Source organism: Limanda limanda, chromosome 6 (assembly GCF_963576545.1).
Source record: "Limanda limanda chromosome 6, fLimLim1.1, whole genome shotgun sequence".
NCBI lineage: Eukaryota > Metazoa > Chordata > Actinopteri > Pleuronectiformes > Pleuronectidae > Limanda > Limanda limanda.
The window spans coordinates 6299651-6316304 of record NC_083641.1 but is presented as its reverse complement, the minus strand read 5'-3'; the positions used below and the strand labels follow the sequence as shown (position 1 = coordinate 6316304).

At 40.8% G+C, this 16654-nt stretch overlaps 1 protein-coding gene across 1 annotated transcript; it reads left to right on the top strand.

Annotated features, from left to right (window-relative positions):
• The first annotated feature begins 1176 nt into the window (after positions 1 to 1176).
• On the top strand, positions 1177 to 15966 carry LOC133003659 (P2X purinoceptor 5-like). The gene is made up of 11 exons (XM_061073446.1): positions 1177 to 1313; positions 3836 to 3986; positions 4697 to 4768; positions 8069 to 8144; positions 8384 to 8480; positions 9093 to 9173; positions 9374 to 9515; positions 15201 to 15337; positions 15491 to 15584; positions 15714 to 15779; positions 15859 to 15966. The coding sequence occupies exons 1-11, from the start codon at positions 1177 to 1179 to the stop codon at positions 15964 to 15966; spliced, it is 1161 nt and encodes a 386-aa protein (XP_060929429.1).
• Positions 15967 to 16654: the final 688 nt, after the last annotated feature.

Here is a 16654-nt window from a genome sequence, read left to right as displayed (position 1 = left end):
TCTGTTGTTGTGAATGTTTCTGTTTTTTTAAGTCTAGCCATACAAGGATTGCAAAGTGTCTGTCTACCACTTTGGTTCTGATTGAAATATCTCAACAACTATTGAATAGGCTTCCATGACATTTTGTGCAGACATCCTAGACTGTAAATAAAGACTGGCATTGTGTCTCCACTTCCATGAATTTAACCAAAACATCCCACATACAAACACTGCTGTCTAGCACCAATGATGACTTTGCAGCCTGAGGCTGTGGAGTAGCAATAGGTGGATGGAGCCGAAGTATCGAGGTTCCACGGATACGTGGGCTTAACAGATTGTGAGTCATGAGGTTTCACCCTGTTTTTATAGCATCGCATTTCTCATTAAACCAAACTTATCAGAAACACGAAAACTTCAATTGAGTATTATAGGAACTACCTATATATGACAGCAAACATCTCCTTGACAAAAAAATATTTCATATATGACTTATAAGTTTGGTTAATAGGTGGCAGTCGAGATGCTTTGGCGTCATTTTTTGGGGAGCCTTCATGTTGTCCATCTTCATACACAGTCTGAATCTGTGTTATATGTCAATGACCACACAACCAAGTCAGTGGACTTCTTATTAGGCACAAGCTAAAAAAATAGAAAAGAAAACATAAAGACATGGACATAGACAGAGTTAACACAACACAATGACAATGAACAATATATATGGACAGGAAAACATCACAGACAGTAGCATAACAGTGCAAAGTGTTGTCGGGCCCGTTTGAGCTGTTGTTATTCATCTGGGTGAACAGTGACCTCTGGTGGACAGTGGAAGATAATGCACGTTAACTTCGGAGCTTTTGTCACAGCACAAGCGCCAACCTGAAATTGTTGAATTTTACTGAAATATCTTCACAAGTATTCTACTGGATGGATTGTGGTGCAGTGACGCCATTCATAACTGTTGCGCAGATGTATTATTCTACTGAATGTACTGACTTTCCCTCCAGAGCCTGAGCTTGACACTTCCACAAAGCATTTGGTCTCCGCCCCTCAAGGGAGGGCAACCAATCCCTCACAGACCCCGACCTGAGGAGGGTGGATCCCAGACGCCTGCAGGTGGTCGGTGGTTCCTCTGCCATCCTGAAGGTGAGAAGACCGTCCCTGTCCACTGACAGCCGGCTGCCCGCTCCCTGCTGCAGGATGGCCGGAGGTTTACTACAAGCACGTTTCCTCTCCCTCTTCGACTACAACACGGAAAAATACATTGTTGCCAAAAATAAGAGAGTTGGAATTTTGTACAGACTTATTCAGTTATCGATCATCGGATACATCATTGGGTAAGTGATTTAATGTGGTTTCTTTTACCAAGATGCATTACCTCCTAACATATGATAACTTTAAACTGGTTTGACAAAGAACAAATAATTATCTGATGAGATGAGATAAGATAAGATAAGATAAGAAGGAAGGAAATTATTGTGCCAGCGTACATAGAACAAAATAATGAGGTATTTAGTGTAAAATGAAATTTTGAATATGCGTAACAGTATATTAATATCAATCATGAAGAATAAATTCCCTTCCAGAGACCAACAATGAGCTCCTGCTATCTTTGATGAGGTATAAAAAGTGTTTTGAGTGATATAGTTGGACCTACTAGTTAGATTACTGACACAAATACTATGAAGTACTTATACTATGTCCTCTTTTACTAATCCTCTGCCACAAGTCCCCTGCACAGAACAAGATTGAGGTTTTTCTGCTAACTTTGATGATGGATAAAAGTGTTTTTGCCATAAGTTCTTCATGAGAATGTTATTGTTTTACTAGGTACTTGTTAGATTTTTGTCACAAATACTAAGAAGTATTCATACTGTGTACTTTTTGAGTTATCATCTGTCAAAAAACAAGAATGAAATTCTTCTATCTTTGATGATGGAAAGAAACTCAGTCATCAGTCTCATGAAGAACATGCAGAAAATGTATGGCAAAAACATTTGTTTTCACTCATCAAAGATAGCAGAGGAAGGTTATTATTGTTCTCTGGAACGGAATTTATTGACCATGAATTATTTTTATACACTGTTACATATATCTACCACAATTTAACAGATCGTGTACCTTGGGCGTGTACGGTATCTCATATGTTAAATAAACGGAGCGCTTTCAATAAAATTCTGAGTAATAAAGTTATAAATAGGCTTTATCATAAGTCAATACAAGTGAAGATTAGATAAGATGATGTTTAAATAATACTGATGCCTGCTTGGTCCAGGCTTTCGTAACAGAATATATAGAACAGAGAATAAAACTGAGTATTTAGTCTAAACAATATAAGTGAAAATAACAATAAACTTTACTCCAGATAAATATGTTGGTGGCTGATTAATAAACTGCATCTTCCTAAGTTAGTTTACCCATTGAACTTTGAGATGTTTTCAGGGCTTTATAAATGTTTTGTCAGTGCTTTTATAGGCTTAGTGACAGGAGCAGTTTATCACTATTAGTCTTAAATCTGTGTTTTATAGGCTAATTTAGACTCTAATATAATAAATACATATGAACTCTGCACCACGGTGATTCAGCAGAGTGACAGCTGCAGGGAGAAGCTGTTCCTTAACCTGCTGGTCCTGGAACGGAGGACCCTGTGGCGCCTCCCAGAGGGGAGGAGGGCAAGCAGTCTGTGGCTGGAGTGTGAGAAATTGGGTTGTTAATGAATAAAGGTGTCTCTAACTTGGTCCAAAGTGAAACATATGATTGTGTATAAACCAAACATACATATTTTGACCATATCTGGCCATTAAATATCACTTAAAATGGCTCCTGCTCCTCAGGGATGACCTTGAACCTTGCACCTGAGTCAGATTTGATGGCTTACACGATGGAAACTAAATATGCAACAGACATGGTATGAACTGTTTTGGAAAGGTCTTGAACTCCACTACCATAGCCCAATGCAAACCTATGGGGGGCTCCACTGAGTAGGGCCAAAACCTTGAAAAAACTAGATTTTACTGTTTTATTAGTAAGAAGAACTACATCTGACTAAACAGGTGTTTTACTCACACCAAAAAAACATAAAGAAGCATGCAAGGTTCCCAGTCGCCATCTCACATAATAGTGAAAACACATTAGAACTACAAAAGATGGGAACAACACACAAACGTACGGGAACACCGTTCAATTTGTAGTTCTTTGTATCGTTCTTCCGGGTTGCGATTAGAGTTGTGAAAATAGGGTTTAGAAAACATAAAAGCGATTTGTTTTGTAACCATGAATGAAAATATTGAAACTGAAACACACATATCTCGCAATGAATATCATCATTGTGTTTGGGACAAATAAATGTATCTTAATCTCAAAACGCATTTTTATTAAGAAGCATTGCTAAAATATAGCATTTTCAACCAAGCTTCATCTTGCTTGATCAGAGCGCTGCAGAGGTCTGCGCAGGCGCACTTGTCGTTTGTAGCACTGTGCATTTTGTAGGATTCTCTAAAAATGTATAGGGTGCTCCTGTACTTTGTTTAGTGCTCTGAATAAAACGTTGACTTTGTAAGTAAACTGTGCTTATATAGAATTTGTAGATCTGAACTACTGTATAGTACAGTGTTATAACAGTACTACCTCCAACATATTATATCAATACTTTTTTCCCCCATTTTATATGAATGTATTCATACCGCAAACAACTTGTCTATGTTGAGTTTCATGTTTTTACATTTTACACAAACAATCTAGTATTAAAAAAGGGGTTTACATCTTAAGCTTTAAGCCGATTTTTTTTTGATTTCCATTTATGATTTCAACTGCTGGTGGGTTGAGAACTGTTAATGTTGATAGCTGCTCTCACCCACAGGTGGGTTTTTGTAAGCAAGAAAGGCTACCAGGAAACAGACGAGGCCGTACAGAGCTCCATCATAACTAAACTGAAGGGAGTGTCAGTGACAAACACCTCCGAGTCTGGGCTTCTGGTTTGGGGACCGGAGGACTATGTCATCCCACCGCAGGTGAAAACGTTTAGCCCACAGCACCAGTGTGTGTACAGACTATATGACTATTACTCCACACACACACGTATATTTTTTAACAAGTGGTGTTATTTAGCATGCTTCTGGTAGCAAACACATTTTTTGTATGCTTGGCGTGTGTGCTTAAATTCATGGATGTAGAGCATAAGAGAACTGTAGTGATAATAGGCAGGCTGAAAGTTTTACTGGTCAGGCGGCGACGATGAGGATCCAAATATGACTGACTGAGTGAAGCGGGATGAGTCAATTCATTTTTGGATTTTACACTTCTTTGTCAAGCATCAGGGGCGTTGCAACAGGCTGGACAAAGCAAACAGTTGCCTGGAGCCCACAGCTGATAAAAGGGTCTCAGAGAACGGAAGACTACATTAGTCCAGCTACAAAAATATTTAGTGAGAAACCCCTGAAATGTATGATTGATTATGTACAGGAGAATGCAATAAACAGGGCCCATCCTGAAATCTTCCTGCGAATGGCTTTATCATTTTTGGGGTTTGTTTAGAGGCTGATTTTGTTACCTTTGTTCAGAGCTGAGTTCAGGCTGTGTAAAGACTAACAGTAACGCTATGTGAAAACAGTGCAGCGCTATTTCACACTTCAAGATAAAGAGTCTGAGGCGGCAGAGTGGTCATCATGACATGATGTCTATATTAAGACCACTTTACAGTGTGTGTTTCATCTACATGTAGGGGGAAGCTGTGCTGTTCATTGTTACCAATTTCTTAGAGACACCGAACCAGAAGCTGGGACACTGTGCAGAGGTAAGAATACTGTCATTTTGATTCAAATGTAAATTAATGATTCTATGGTAGACCACATTGGTACTTTGAGTGACTATAATAGGAGCTGTCAGTGTGGATCATATTTGAGATTGAATTAATTGTTAAATTTTAATACATTATAATAGAAGTTGTGCAATATGGTGCCCAGATAGCACACAAAAGTACTTCAGGCAGTGATGCAGCACTTCTGACCTCCTTGTGGCCATAACAAAATTCATGTGAAACTAAAGTTACTCACTAGTAAAACCCCAAATGTGGCCCAAATATCCCAAAGCAAAGTGGCCCCTTTCTGGCAAACATGCAGTGCTCTCTGCAAGATATAGTCTGGATGTGGCAAATGTTGAACATGGCCCTAATAGCACAAAACAAATTTGGGCCAATTTTGGCACTTGGTTGACATGCAGTATTGCTTTGGCTTACTTGTTGTGGCACAGATCCGGCAAACAGTAGCAGACCATCATCATTCATTGAGGTATGTGGGCCAAATCCGGGCCAAAACAATCTTGCGCTTTAACCATCGCTGCAGATCGCGCAATTACTTAATATGGGCGCGGAATGGAAGCTGACAGCATTTCAACACTTCTGTCTCCCATGTTTCTAATTGTATTTGTTACTCAGGTGGTCCTGAACTTTGTTGAATATATTTTTTAAAACAACTAGCTAGAAGTTTTTAAAAGTGGTGGCTGAAATACAATGCTAGCATTCTCAACCAATCAGGTATGTTAGGACAGTGAAAGCCCCACCCCACAGATTTCAGTACTTTTGAAAAGCAATACCTCCCAACCAGGGACTTTTTTGGGGAGAAAAACATTTTATTTATTTATTTATACCCTGGCCCCTTCATACGTCAAGATGAAAGTGTTGAAAAATGACATAACCTCCTTGGTGAAGGTAATCAACATACACAGACTTTAAATTCCAATGTACCACATTATGACCAGTATGGTTGTTTCAGTAAATTAACATTTCTTGAGTTTCATACTATTGCCAGTGTCGCTACCTTTGGATTTTGAGACAAACCTACTTGTTAGATCTAAGGAAACAGGTTCACTGGTGCAAACTTAATGAGCTGGAGGGCATGCTGTGCCATTTAAAAACGGGTTTTTCTCTACATTATAGGTCAAAGAGTGACTTATAATGTTTATTTAATGTTTATTTAAAATGTACTTTATTTAATCTGCACTCTTTTTTTTTTTTTTTTGATTTTTTTATTGGTTTTCACAATTGAAGATGAAATCTCATACATACAAACGTATATGAAAACATTTTTTTTTCTCCCCCCCCCACCCCAGGGGACAAACAGAAAAGAAAGAATTAAATAATAATAATTTAAAAAGAAAAAAAAAAACAGACAAAACATAAGGTGTGTGTAAGAGATCATTCATGTGGTTTTCAGTAATGATAAATGACAATATATACTGTACATGACATATAGGACAAAACTTCACACTTGTTCAAGCAGGTATGTAATAAAAGGTTGCCATATCCTGCTGAAGTTATCAGTAGGACGTCGCAGAGCAAGTCTGATCTTTTCTAGCTTCAAGAGTTGCTGCGTATCTCTAACCCAATGTTTATAGGAGGGCGGGGCAGCCTGTTTCCAATTAAGTAAAATTAGTCTTCTCGCTAGGAGGGTGACAAAAGCAATGCGATCAGATTGTGCCCTAGGAAGGTGGTCATCCTCACATTGGATACCAAATATAGCCGTGAGCGGGTTCGGCTCTATTGGCCTTTTAACTATCTTGGATAGGGCATCAAATATAGAGGACCAGTAGCCCGAGAGTCTCGGACAAGACCAGAACGTATGTGCTAATGTTGCAGGTGAAAAATTGCATCTATTACACGAATCATCAATTGTCGGATACATCTTCTCAACTCTAGCCCTAGACAAGTGCAGTCTGTGTGCTACTTTGAATTGGAGTAGGCCATGTCTGGCACTTAATCTGCACTCTTTAATCTCTGATCATCTGGAAAGTATTCCTGCCAGGCATGTCTCATAAAGATGCAGTAGTAAGCCATGTGTGGAAGAGCTGAAAATAAACTGCTCTGTCATAAAACTGAATGAAAAGCATAAAAAAAATTGAAGCTTCATCATTCATCTCTTACAATAAGCTTCCAGAACAGCTCCCACTTAAAAAAAAAAATTGTATAAATAACCTCCAATCAATGAAATGATTTTAATCTACGTGTGTTTTGAGTATGTAGAAGAAAAGAAAGCAACAGATTACAGTCACTTTGGAATTTAGAAAGTCTTCACTTCCTTTCACCATCCAGAAATGAAGCTATGATGAACTGTTGGGTCTCAGCTTTAATATTTAGCTTGAAGTGCGTTTAGATAATGTATGTTGGGATTTGGCTCTAAACTAATACAATTTAATTGAAATAGTTGTAACTGTGTGCACAATAAGCAGATAAATAGGCTGTAAAATAGACTTTGGCTGATCTGCAGAGAACATTGGCACATTCAGACAAGCACTGGACGAGCACTCAACATAACTTACAAGTTATATCAGATGCCTCCTTCTACTTTCAGTGAATGTGTGTGTGTGTCAGTTATTCTGTGCATCATTTCTCTCAGCTCTGTCTTTAGTGAGACACTTACAGAGACTCCCTGGAATGTAAACTCAGCCTGTCTTGGTCTCCTGTCTCACTGCCCAGAAGAGTTGCCTATACAGAAGCAGTGCAGCCATAAAACTTTCATATTAATGTTGAGGCAAGAAAATAAAAAGCTTTTTATTTGAGAGTCCTCCTAACTACTAAGAGGACTGTTCAAACCATACACTATAGGCATTTAAAAGTGGACCCCTAATAATAATATGTTTTCAGTTTACACAACATTAAACCATCATTTACTCACAGGAGGTAACATCAAACTAGATTTGATTGAAAATAAAAACCAAACAAACAGGAATGAAATGGTGAAATATTACCACAATATAAAACATATAAAAGTTGCCTACAGTATGTTGAGCCAGATATCTTGACATAAGTATAAAGAGGTAGAGGTTCCATAGGTGACCTTTTTATGTATGTGTTGAGTTGAGAATTTTTGTGAATTCTTCAATCATGGGATTCAACAGACTTTATTTTAATTTATATTCAGGTCTGATGATGATAGTGTGAACTATAATTCAAATCCGCTTGTTGCTGGAAATGTGTGACAGAAAAAATCAGGAGCTCAGATGATCATGTGAGGAATCACATCAGTAGAATCACCTCATGATTCAATCTTTTTTAGGTTTATTTGTGAATTTTGTCTTTTTCTGTGGCATATGTTTCTAGAGTTCAAAAGTGCTGGATGGCCACTGTCGAGATGACAAGGACTGTGAAGAGGGAAAGATGGTAGTGGCTGGTAATGGTAAGTGAGTAACATTCTTTTATTGATTATACTGTATTTTTAAGTCTGGGTTAGTTTCTGTCTGTCTGAGGCTATGTGCTAAATGTAAGTTAAATTAATTTGTAAATAAAGTCAGGATTTCTGTTCGAACCAGTCATACAGTCTGTCTATATCTTTGCAGCAGGAAGTTAGATATTGTGCCTTTTCATATGTGATGAGGTGGATAATGTCAAACGGTTTATTCTGCTCTTTTCCTGAAGGGATTATGAGTGGCCGGTGCCTAATAGAAGATGCGAACTCCACTGGAACCTGTGAAATCTATGGCTGGTGTCCCATCGAAAGAAAATTCAATCCACAGTAAGAATACCTCACTCTCCACAACCATCTATAATACACACCCACCTTATCAGGTGGTCTTTTTAAGCAGAGAGAAATTTCCCATCATCCCCTTTGTTCGCACTGCTGCTGCAGTATTGCTACCAGTTGCTTCAGCCCCTCCACCACCCCAGCATCCACCTGTAGGCTCCAGCAGGCGGTTACAAGTATTTGCTCATCACTCCCATCATTCCTGTTGATCATATCTGGGAGTGATTAAGTTGGAGCCTGGACTCCAAATACTTAACCTGTTCTACTGCTGCAATAAACGTTTGGACGTGAGTTGTCTGACTGAACTACCTTAAAGGACAGAAACCATTTTATATAAATCTATTTGATTTGCATTTTGACCTTTTAGTTTGGTCCATGTCCCATCCACTGACTTGGAGGAGGCAGGGTCTATGACCTGTACTGCAGTCAGACACCACATTGTGATTGAGAAGCTTTGGCTTCTCTTCAGCCATTTTGTCATCCATCTATAGCTACATTGTATGATAGCAACTACATTCCCTGACCTGCAACAGCACATTTTCTTACCAATGTACAGAATATGTGGCTCTTTATTCAGTTCATCGTTGTTGTTTTTTTAAACAGAGGGCCTCTGCTGACAAACGCAGAAAACTTCACCATCTACATCAAGAATTTCATCCAATTTCCGAAATTCAAATTTTCAAAGTAAGTCCTCTTCTCACTGTTACGTCACAATGTGCTACTTTGTCACTAGTCACTCATTTATACACTCTGCAATGCTGTGTGTGTGTGTGTGTGTGTGTGTGTGTGTGTGTGTGTGTGTGTGTGTGTGTGTGTGTGTGTGTGTGTGTGTGTGTGTGTGTGTGTGTGTGTGTGTGTGTGTGTGTGCATTTCTCAACTCTGAGGTCCAATGTACTTGAAACAACTGATGACTCCTATTTGAAGAAATGCAGATATGACAAGGAGCTCCACCCGTACTGCCCCATCTTCCGTTTGGGAGACATCACCCAGCGAGCCGGATACGCATTCAACGACATGGCAACATATGTTAGTATTTTTACTGCATATCGTCAAGAGTTAGTTATTGTTACAAAACTTAAACTTTACCTTCAGCTATTCAAAGTCACAACAAGTCACAGGTGCAGCCAGATCTAAGATACAAATGACATTCATCACTGCTTTTTCTGATGGATATTATATTTCCTAAGAATTTTTTCAAGAATCACATCAGTTGCAAAGTAGGGGGACAACACATTTTTATATTATTTCATTAATGAATCAAATCAATACATCTCTCTCTCTCTCTGGAGTGTGGTGGTTGAGTGTGTGTGAGCTGAGAGCTGGTGACGGTAAATGAGCGGATTGTGCGATTTTGTTCTGTTTGTTGGTAATTCTGTTTATAGTTATATAGTGTATTGTTGGTTTATAGTGTTTGTGGGGTTGCTGTGTACACGGAGGAGGTGTTAGGTGGTGTGCGTGTTTGTGTGTGTTTGCAGCCGGCCGCGGGCCGTGCTAAACGCCATGGACCTCGCCAAGTTAACCCGGAAGCACGGAATTAAGATCGCTCCGGCGTTCCCGTGCTCCGTGGAGGAGTGTAGCCTGGCCGTGGGGAGGGTGGTCGGCAACGGCAGCGTGAAGTCCGCTGCGAGGATGAACAACGCGGTTGTCATTTTCCTGGATAGTGTAGATAAGGTGAACACGGTGGTGGCGAACGGGATTGAAGTGAACGACACGTTCGTGTCTGTTCTGCCTCTCGCCACACCGGCGGTAAAAGTGACGCTGTCCAATGTCCCCCCGTTTATCAGAGATGAGACATTGTTAAGGGAATTATCGAGACACGGGAAGATAATGTCTCAGGTAAAAAAAGTGTCCTCGGGATGTCCCCTCTGTTAAAGCACGTGGTGTCCCACAGAAGACATCTATTTATGATTCTTAATAATAGGACTGAGGACCTGAACCTGGTGTTCAAAATCAGGGTGGATGAGTTCGATTATGTTATTTTTGTAACATCTAATAATACAAAGTGTTTCAGCTGTGGGAAAGAAGGACACCAAGCAAAAGGTTGTCCTCAGAGAAATAAAACAGCTGACACTGAGAAACAGCAGGAGGGGACAGGGGGGGTCCAGCAGGAGGGACAGGCGAGTGAGGAGGGGACAAGTGGAGTCCAACCGGAGAGTCAGGCGAGTGAGGGGGGGACAAGTGGAGTCCAACCGGAGAGTCAGGCGAGTGAGGGGGGGACAAGTGGAGTCCAACCGGAGAGTCAGGCGAGTGAGGGGGGGACAAGTGGAGTCCAACCGGAGAGTCAGGCGAGTGAGGAGGGGACAGGGGGAGGTCCAAAGGAAGGACAGGTGAGTGAGGAAGGGACAGGGGAGGTCCCAGAGGAAGTACAGGTGTGTAAGGAGGGGACAGGGGAGGTCCTAAAGGAAGGTCAGGAGTGTAAGAAAGGGCAGAAGGGGACAAGGGCGGTCCAACAGGTAGATCAGGTAGATGAAGGGGAAAAGGAGGAGACAGGGGGGGTCCCACAGGACCAAGTAAGCGATATTGACATGGAGAGAGACGAGGAGGTGCTTAAAGTTCCTCGTCTAAAAAGAAAGACCAGGAGCAACAGTGGTAGCTCAAAAGCTAAAAAAGGGACCGGGAAGAAAGGAGGGAGAGGAGCAGCAGAGTCTGAGTCAAGCATGGAGACAGACTCTGCTGACAGTGAATCCTCCGAATTCAGGGCAGGAAGCCAGAAGGGCACAAGAAGCTACAGTGCGGCGAAGATGAAAGTGTTTCTTCAAAAAACAAAAAACATGAAGGGTTTAAAGATAGAGGATTACTTCTCTGATACAGAACAGTTTTCAACCTCTGCCCGGCTGCACATGAGCAGCAAAGGCAGGGGAGGTTTTACTGACCAGGAGATGTATAGATTAAAGAAGATTGTTCATAAAATTAGACAACAGAAAAATAATGATGATGATGATGAATAAAGGTGAACATCCTGATTACCAATCAGTTCTGTGGTTTTGTGGGTTTTTTATATTATACAATATGAGTCTTTTAAGCATCAGTTCGCTAAACATAAATGGAGCCAGGGACCCTGCGAAGAGGTCACAGATGTTCCAGCAAATAGAAATGAAAAGAACTGAAGTGACATTCTTACAAGAAACACATAGTGACCCAAAAATTGAGAGTGACTGGAAAAGAGAGTGGGAGGGACAGGTGGTCCTGAGCCACCTTAGCACAACCAGTGGGGGGGTGGGCATCATTTTCTCCAGGAGCTTTGTACCAGAGTCTTTAGAAGTGGAAGAGGTGGTGGAGGGCAGGCTACTGGTGGTGAGGGGAAAGGTCGAGCAATTTTATTTTGTTTTTATAAATGTTTATGCTCCGGTCTCAGGACCTGATAGAGTCTGTTTTTTAAAGGTTTAAGACACAGTTTTAAGCAAAATAAAAATTGATGATTTTTTATTTTTAGGAGGAGATTTTAACTGTACAGAAAATGATGTTTTAGACAGAAATCACATGGAGCCCCACAGAGCATCCCAGAGTGCTCTGAGGCAGCTGCTGCAGGCCCATGAGCTGTGTGATGTTTGGAGAAGAATGAATGAAAATAAGAGACAATACACCTGGACTCATTGCCGAGGGAATCTCATTTCCATGGCGAGGTTGGACCGGTTTTATTGTTTTAAACATAGTTTTAGCATCTTCAGAAAGTGCAGTATACTCCCAGTTGGTTTTACAGATCACGCGCTTGTACTATGTAACGTTTTTATCTCTAAGTTAAAGTCCAGAAGCGCATACTGGCATTTTAACACGTCTCTTTTATGTGATGCACATTTTAAGGATGTTTTTAAGTTTTTTTGGAGCGGTTTTAAAGAAAGAAAGAATGATTTTATTTCTTTAAAGCTGTGGTGGGACTGTGGGAAAGTTGAGATAAAGCAGCTCTGTCAACAGTATACCCTCAATGTTACAATAGACATAACCAGATCTATGGAGGATCTGGAGACAGAAATTATGGTGGTGCTGAATTTAATAGATTCCACAGGAAATCGAGATTATATTAAAGATCTCAAGTCTAAAAAATCTGCTCTTAAAGACCTACTGGGCACTAAGGCTCAGGGGGCGCTGGTCAGGTCACGGTTCCAGACGGCAGCGCTTATGGATGCACCGACCAAATTCTTTTTTGGACTGGAGAAGAAGAATGGACAAAGCAGGATCATCCACACTCTGCGATCTCCTGAAGGAGAAGAACTCAAAGGCCCCGGGCATCGACGGCATTCCAGTAGAGTTTTTTAAAGAGTTCTGGAATGAGATGGGGGAAGATCTTTTAACTGATTTTAACGAAAGTTTTAGAGACTTGGTGTTGCCGACAAGCTGCAGGAGGGAAGTGATAACTCTCCTACCAAAGAAAGGAGACCTTCAGGAGATTAAGAACTGGCGTCCGGTGTCGCTGTTATGCACAGACTATAAGATCCTCTCCAAAGCTCTGGCAAACCGTCTGAGGGAGGTGATGGGAGAAGTGATCCATCAAGACCAGACCTACTGTGTGCCTGGTCGGTCTATTCTGGACAATGTGTCCTTAATTCGGGATATTGTGGACTTCTCTAGTTCATTAGGCATAAAAGCTGGTCTCATTTCTCTGGACCAGGAAAAGGCTTTTTATAGGGTTGAGCACCTTTACCTCTGGAAGACTCTGGAGAGGTTTGGCCTCAGCCCAGGTCTCTTAGCTATGATCAAGGTTTTGTATCAAGACATTGAGAGTGTACTGAAGATCAATGGAGGACTGAGTGCACCTTTTAAAGTGCACAGGGGGGTGAGACAGGGCTGCTCGCTCTCAGGGATGTTATACGCACTTTCTATTGAACCCATGCTGAGGAAGATAAGAACTAAAATTGAAGGGTTGATTTTAAATGATTTTTAAAAAAGCCACATTTTATCAGCATATGCAGACGACATCATCGTCTTTGTAAAAAATCAGGAGGACATCCAAGAACTGGGAAAAATTGTCAATGATTTTAAAATCATGTCAGCTGCTAGAGTGAACTGGGGGAAAAGTGAAGCGCTAGCAGTTGGAAGGTGGGAGGGGGGTTTACCCAGTCTGCCGGGGGGGCTGATGTGGAGGAGAGATGGTCTCAAGTACCTGGGGGTTTATGTTGGCAATGAGTCCATGGTTCAGAAGAACTGGGAGGGAGTGGTGGACAAAATGAAAGGGAGGCTCAACAAGTGGAAATGGCTGAAACCACAATTGTCTTACAGAGGCAGAACCCTGATAATAAACAACCTGGTAGCTTCTGCTCTGTGGCATCGGCTGGCATGCATGGAACCTCCGAAAGGATTGATTCAGAAAATACAAGCAATTTTAACAGACTTCTTTTGGGACAGGTTGCACTGGGTGCCCCAGTGTGTGTTGTTTTTACCAAAGGAGGAGGGGGGGCAAGGGCTGGTGCATATCCAAAGCAGAATATCAACTTTTGGATTACAGTTTTTACAGAAGTATCTCTTAGGTCCACAGGATGTTGTTTGGAGACAAGTAACAAGCAGCATCCTGAGGGGGGCAACTGGGCTGGTTTTAGACATGCCACTGTTCTTAATGGATTTTAAGCTGTTTAAACTGTATGGATTATCTCCTTTTTATCAGTCACTTTTTAAGACATGGAACCTTTTTAAATGGAAAAGGCTGGAACCTACAAACTCTCTGCACTGGCTTTTAGAAGAGCCGCTGATCAACGGAGCCAGGCTGGATGTCCAGAGCAGCTCCACACCAGGCCTCACCAGCATGCTGTGCACCGCCGGAGTTGTAACCTTGAAGACGATGGTCCATGCAGCAGGTCCTGGACTTAACAACATCCCGGCGTGGGGTCCCTCATCGGGCAGAGATCCAGGCGACAGGCAGAACACATTTTAAACAAATGGATTAAGAGACTCACGGGCGAGGAGGTGAAGATGCTAAAGGATTATTCTGCTGGAACGGAAACCCCTGATGACAGCGACCCGTTTCCGGAGCTAGGTTTTAACCCAAATCTGGCTGGGCTCTCAGGACCTTTTTAAATAAAACTGAATGGAAACAACTGGACCTGTACACAGCCAAATGGAGAGCCATGTATGAATGTTGTGTTTTAACCCTGAACAAAACTAAGCTGGATGTGAGGCCTGACACAGTGTGGAGGAAGAGACTGGATCTGGACAGCAAGGACAAACCAGTGTGGAGGGTTTTATACAAATCACCTTTAAGGATGAGGACTGGCGACCTGCAGTGGAGGATTTTACACGGAGCCATAGCGGTCAACAGTTTTATATCAAAAATCAATCCAACAGTCAAGTGCAATTGCCCGTTTTGTGGAGAAACAGAGACAGTTTTCCATGTTTTTTATGAATGTAAAAGACTTTTAGACCTTTTTAATACACTGCAGAAGGTTTTTAAACAGTTTGGTGAGACATGGAGTAAAAGGGCCTTCATTTTAGGAGCAGGATATAAGAAATCAAATAAAGACAAATGGGAACTTTTAAATTGGATGGTAGGGGAAGCTAAGATGTCAATTTACAGCAGCAGGAAGAACAGAGTAGAGGACAGGGCAGGACAAGAAGCTCTTCCTGTTTTTATTTCTCTACTGAAAGCAAGAGTCTGGGTAGATTTTAGGTTTTTTAAAGAAATGAAGGACATGACTGTAGAGACCTTGATAAATCAGTCTTAGAATTTGGTCCAAGCGAAATTAAGTTGGTTTGAATAATAATTGACATGCGTTTGTTTTACAGGGCGGCTTCATTGGCATTATGATACATTGGGACTGTGACCTTGACAAAGGTTACTCTCACTGCCACCCGCAATACTTATTCACTCGTCTAGACATCAGCATCTCAAACCAGACCATCGCAGAAGGATTTAACTTCAGGTGAGCCCCACGACATACACTCTGCCAGAGTCCATGTTGTCATATTGTCCAGGCAAATATCAACCTTTCTTTTCATACATTTAATTAACTTGATTTATCATTAATAAATTATAAGTTAAACCTGCATATTCTTTTTTTTATTCTATCCAACAGACACAATCGGTATTTTAAAAATGCAGCTGGGGAGGTTTTTCGATCTCTATTCAAAGTCTATGGTGTCAGATTTAACATCATGGTGCATGGGAAGGTACGGAAGATGCATTTTTCATGGTCTTTCATCTGTGGGTTTTTATTTAAGTTAAATATAGGAAAATATTTGAGATTATGATTTTGGGAGTTTCGACACACATTCTTTTATTTCTGCTGTCGTTCGTAGGCCGGGAAATTCAACATCATCCCAACAGCAATCAATGTCGCGTCAGGTCTGGCTTTAATGGGTGCTGTAAGTATCATGAATAATGTTCTCTGTGTGTTTTCCCTGTTACGACACCCGAATCACTGAATAACACTTCATTTAACAGGGAGCTTTCTTCTGTGACATGGTCCTTCTCTACTTAATGAAGAAAGGTGATTCTTACCGAGAAAGGAAGTTTGAAGGATTCAGGTATGATAACAATACAGGAATGTAAACGTTTTTTGTGATTCCATGACAGCCACTCACAGATTAATTTAATATAATTGATTGGTCAAAGATCAAGGAGACCTTACAAATCTTGTTTCAAACTCTTGGACGTATCTCAAATCGGCCTTTGGGAAATTACTTTCAATTTAGAATGTTGTCACTGGGAATAAGGTTTAACTGATTATATTCCAGAGGTATATAACTGTTGCGTACGCACAAAACGGGGCCTGAAAAGTGCGTACGCCATTTCCGTCTTTTGTACGTATGTACACTTTTAGTATGAATCCTCTTTTATAAATGAGAACCCTGGTTAGTGAAGGCATAGAGCCATATGGCAGTAATTCTAGATCTATATTGTTGCTGTCATTATTTCAATAATAATAATAATAATAATAATACGTAAATCTAAATGTATAGGTCTCATATGTACACACACTCACACAATGACATTGCTGTAGTAACGTTTTTATTTTATTTGGACTGTGTGGAAATAAGATTTTAGACTTCAATGGCAGTTTCCGGGTTAGTGTGGTAATAAACTGGATGATATGAAGTTCAGCAAATGTCGATTTTTAACTAATCTAAATCGTCCACAGAGGAATTAAATCAACATCTGACAACCACAGTGTGAAGGAGGCCGCCACGGAGGAGGAGAATCTGACCTTGTAGAGAAAACACTGACGTGTCATGTTGTT

What these genes read in the sequence shown, in the direction of transcription:
- LOC133003659 (XM_061073446.1), top strand. Translation starts at nt 1,177, where the DNA reads ATGGCCGGAGGTTTACTACAAGCACGTTTCCTCTCCCTCTTCGACTAC. An exon ending in GATGGTAGTGGCTGGTAATG is followed by an intron (nt 8,145 to 8,383) that starts GTAAGTGAGTAA and finishes CTTTTCCTGAAG; the next exon opens with GGATTATGAGTGGCCGGTGC. An exon ending in ACATCATGGTGCATGGGAAG is followed by an intron (nt 15,585 to 15,713) that starts GTACGGAAGATG and finishes TGTCGTTCGTAG; the next exon opens with GCCGGGAAATTCAACATCAT.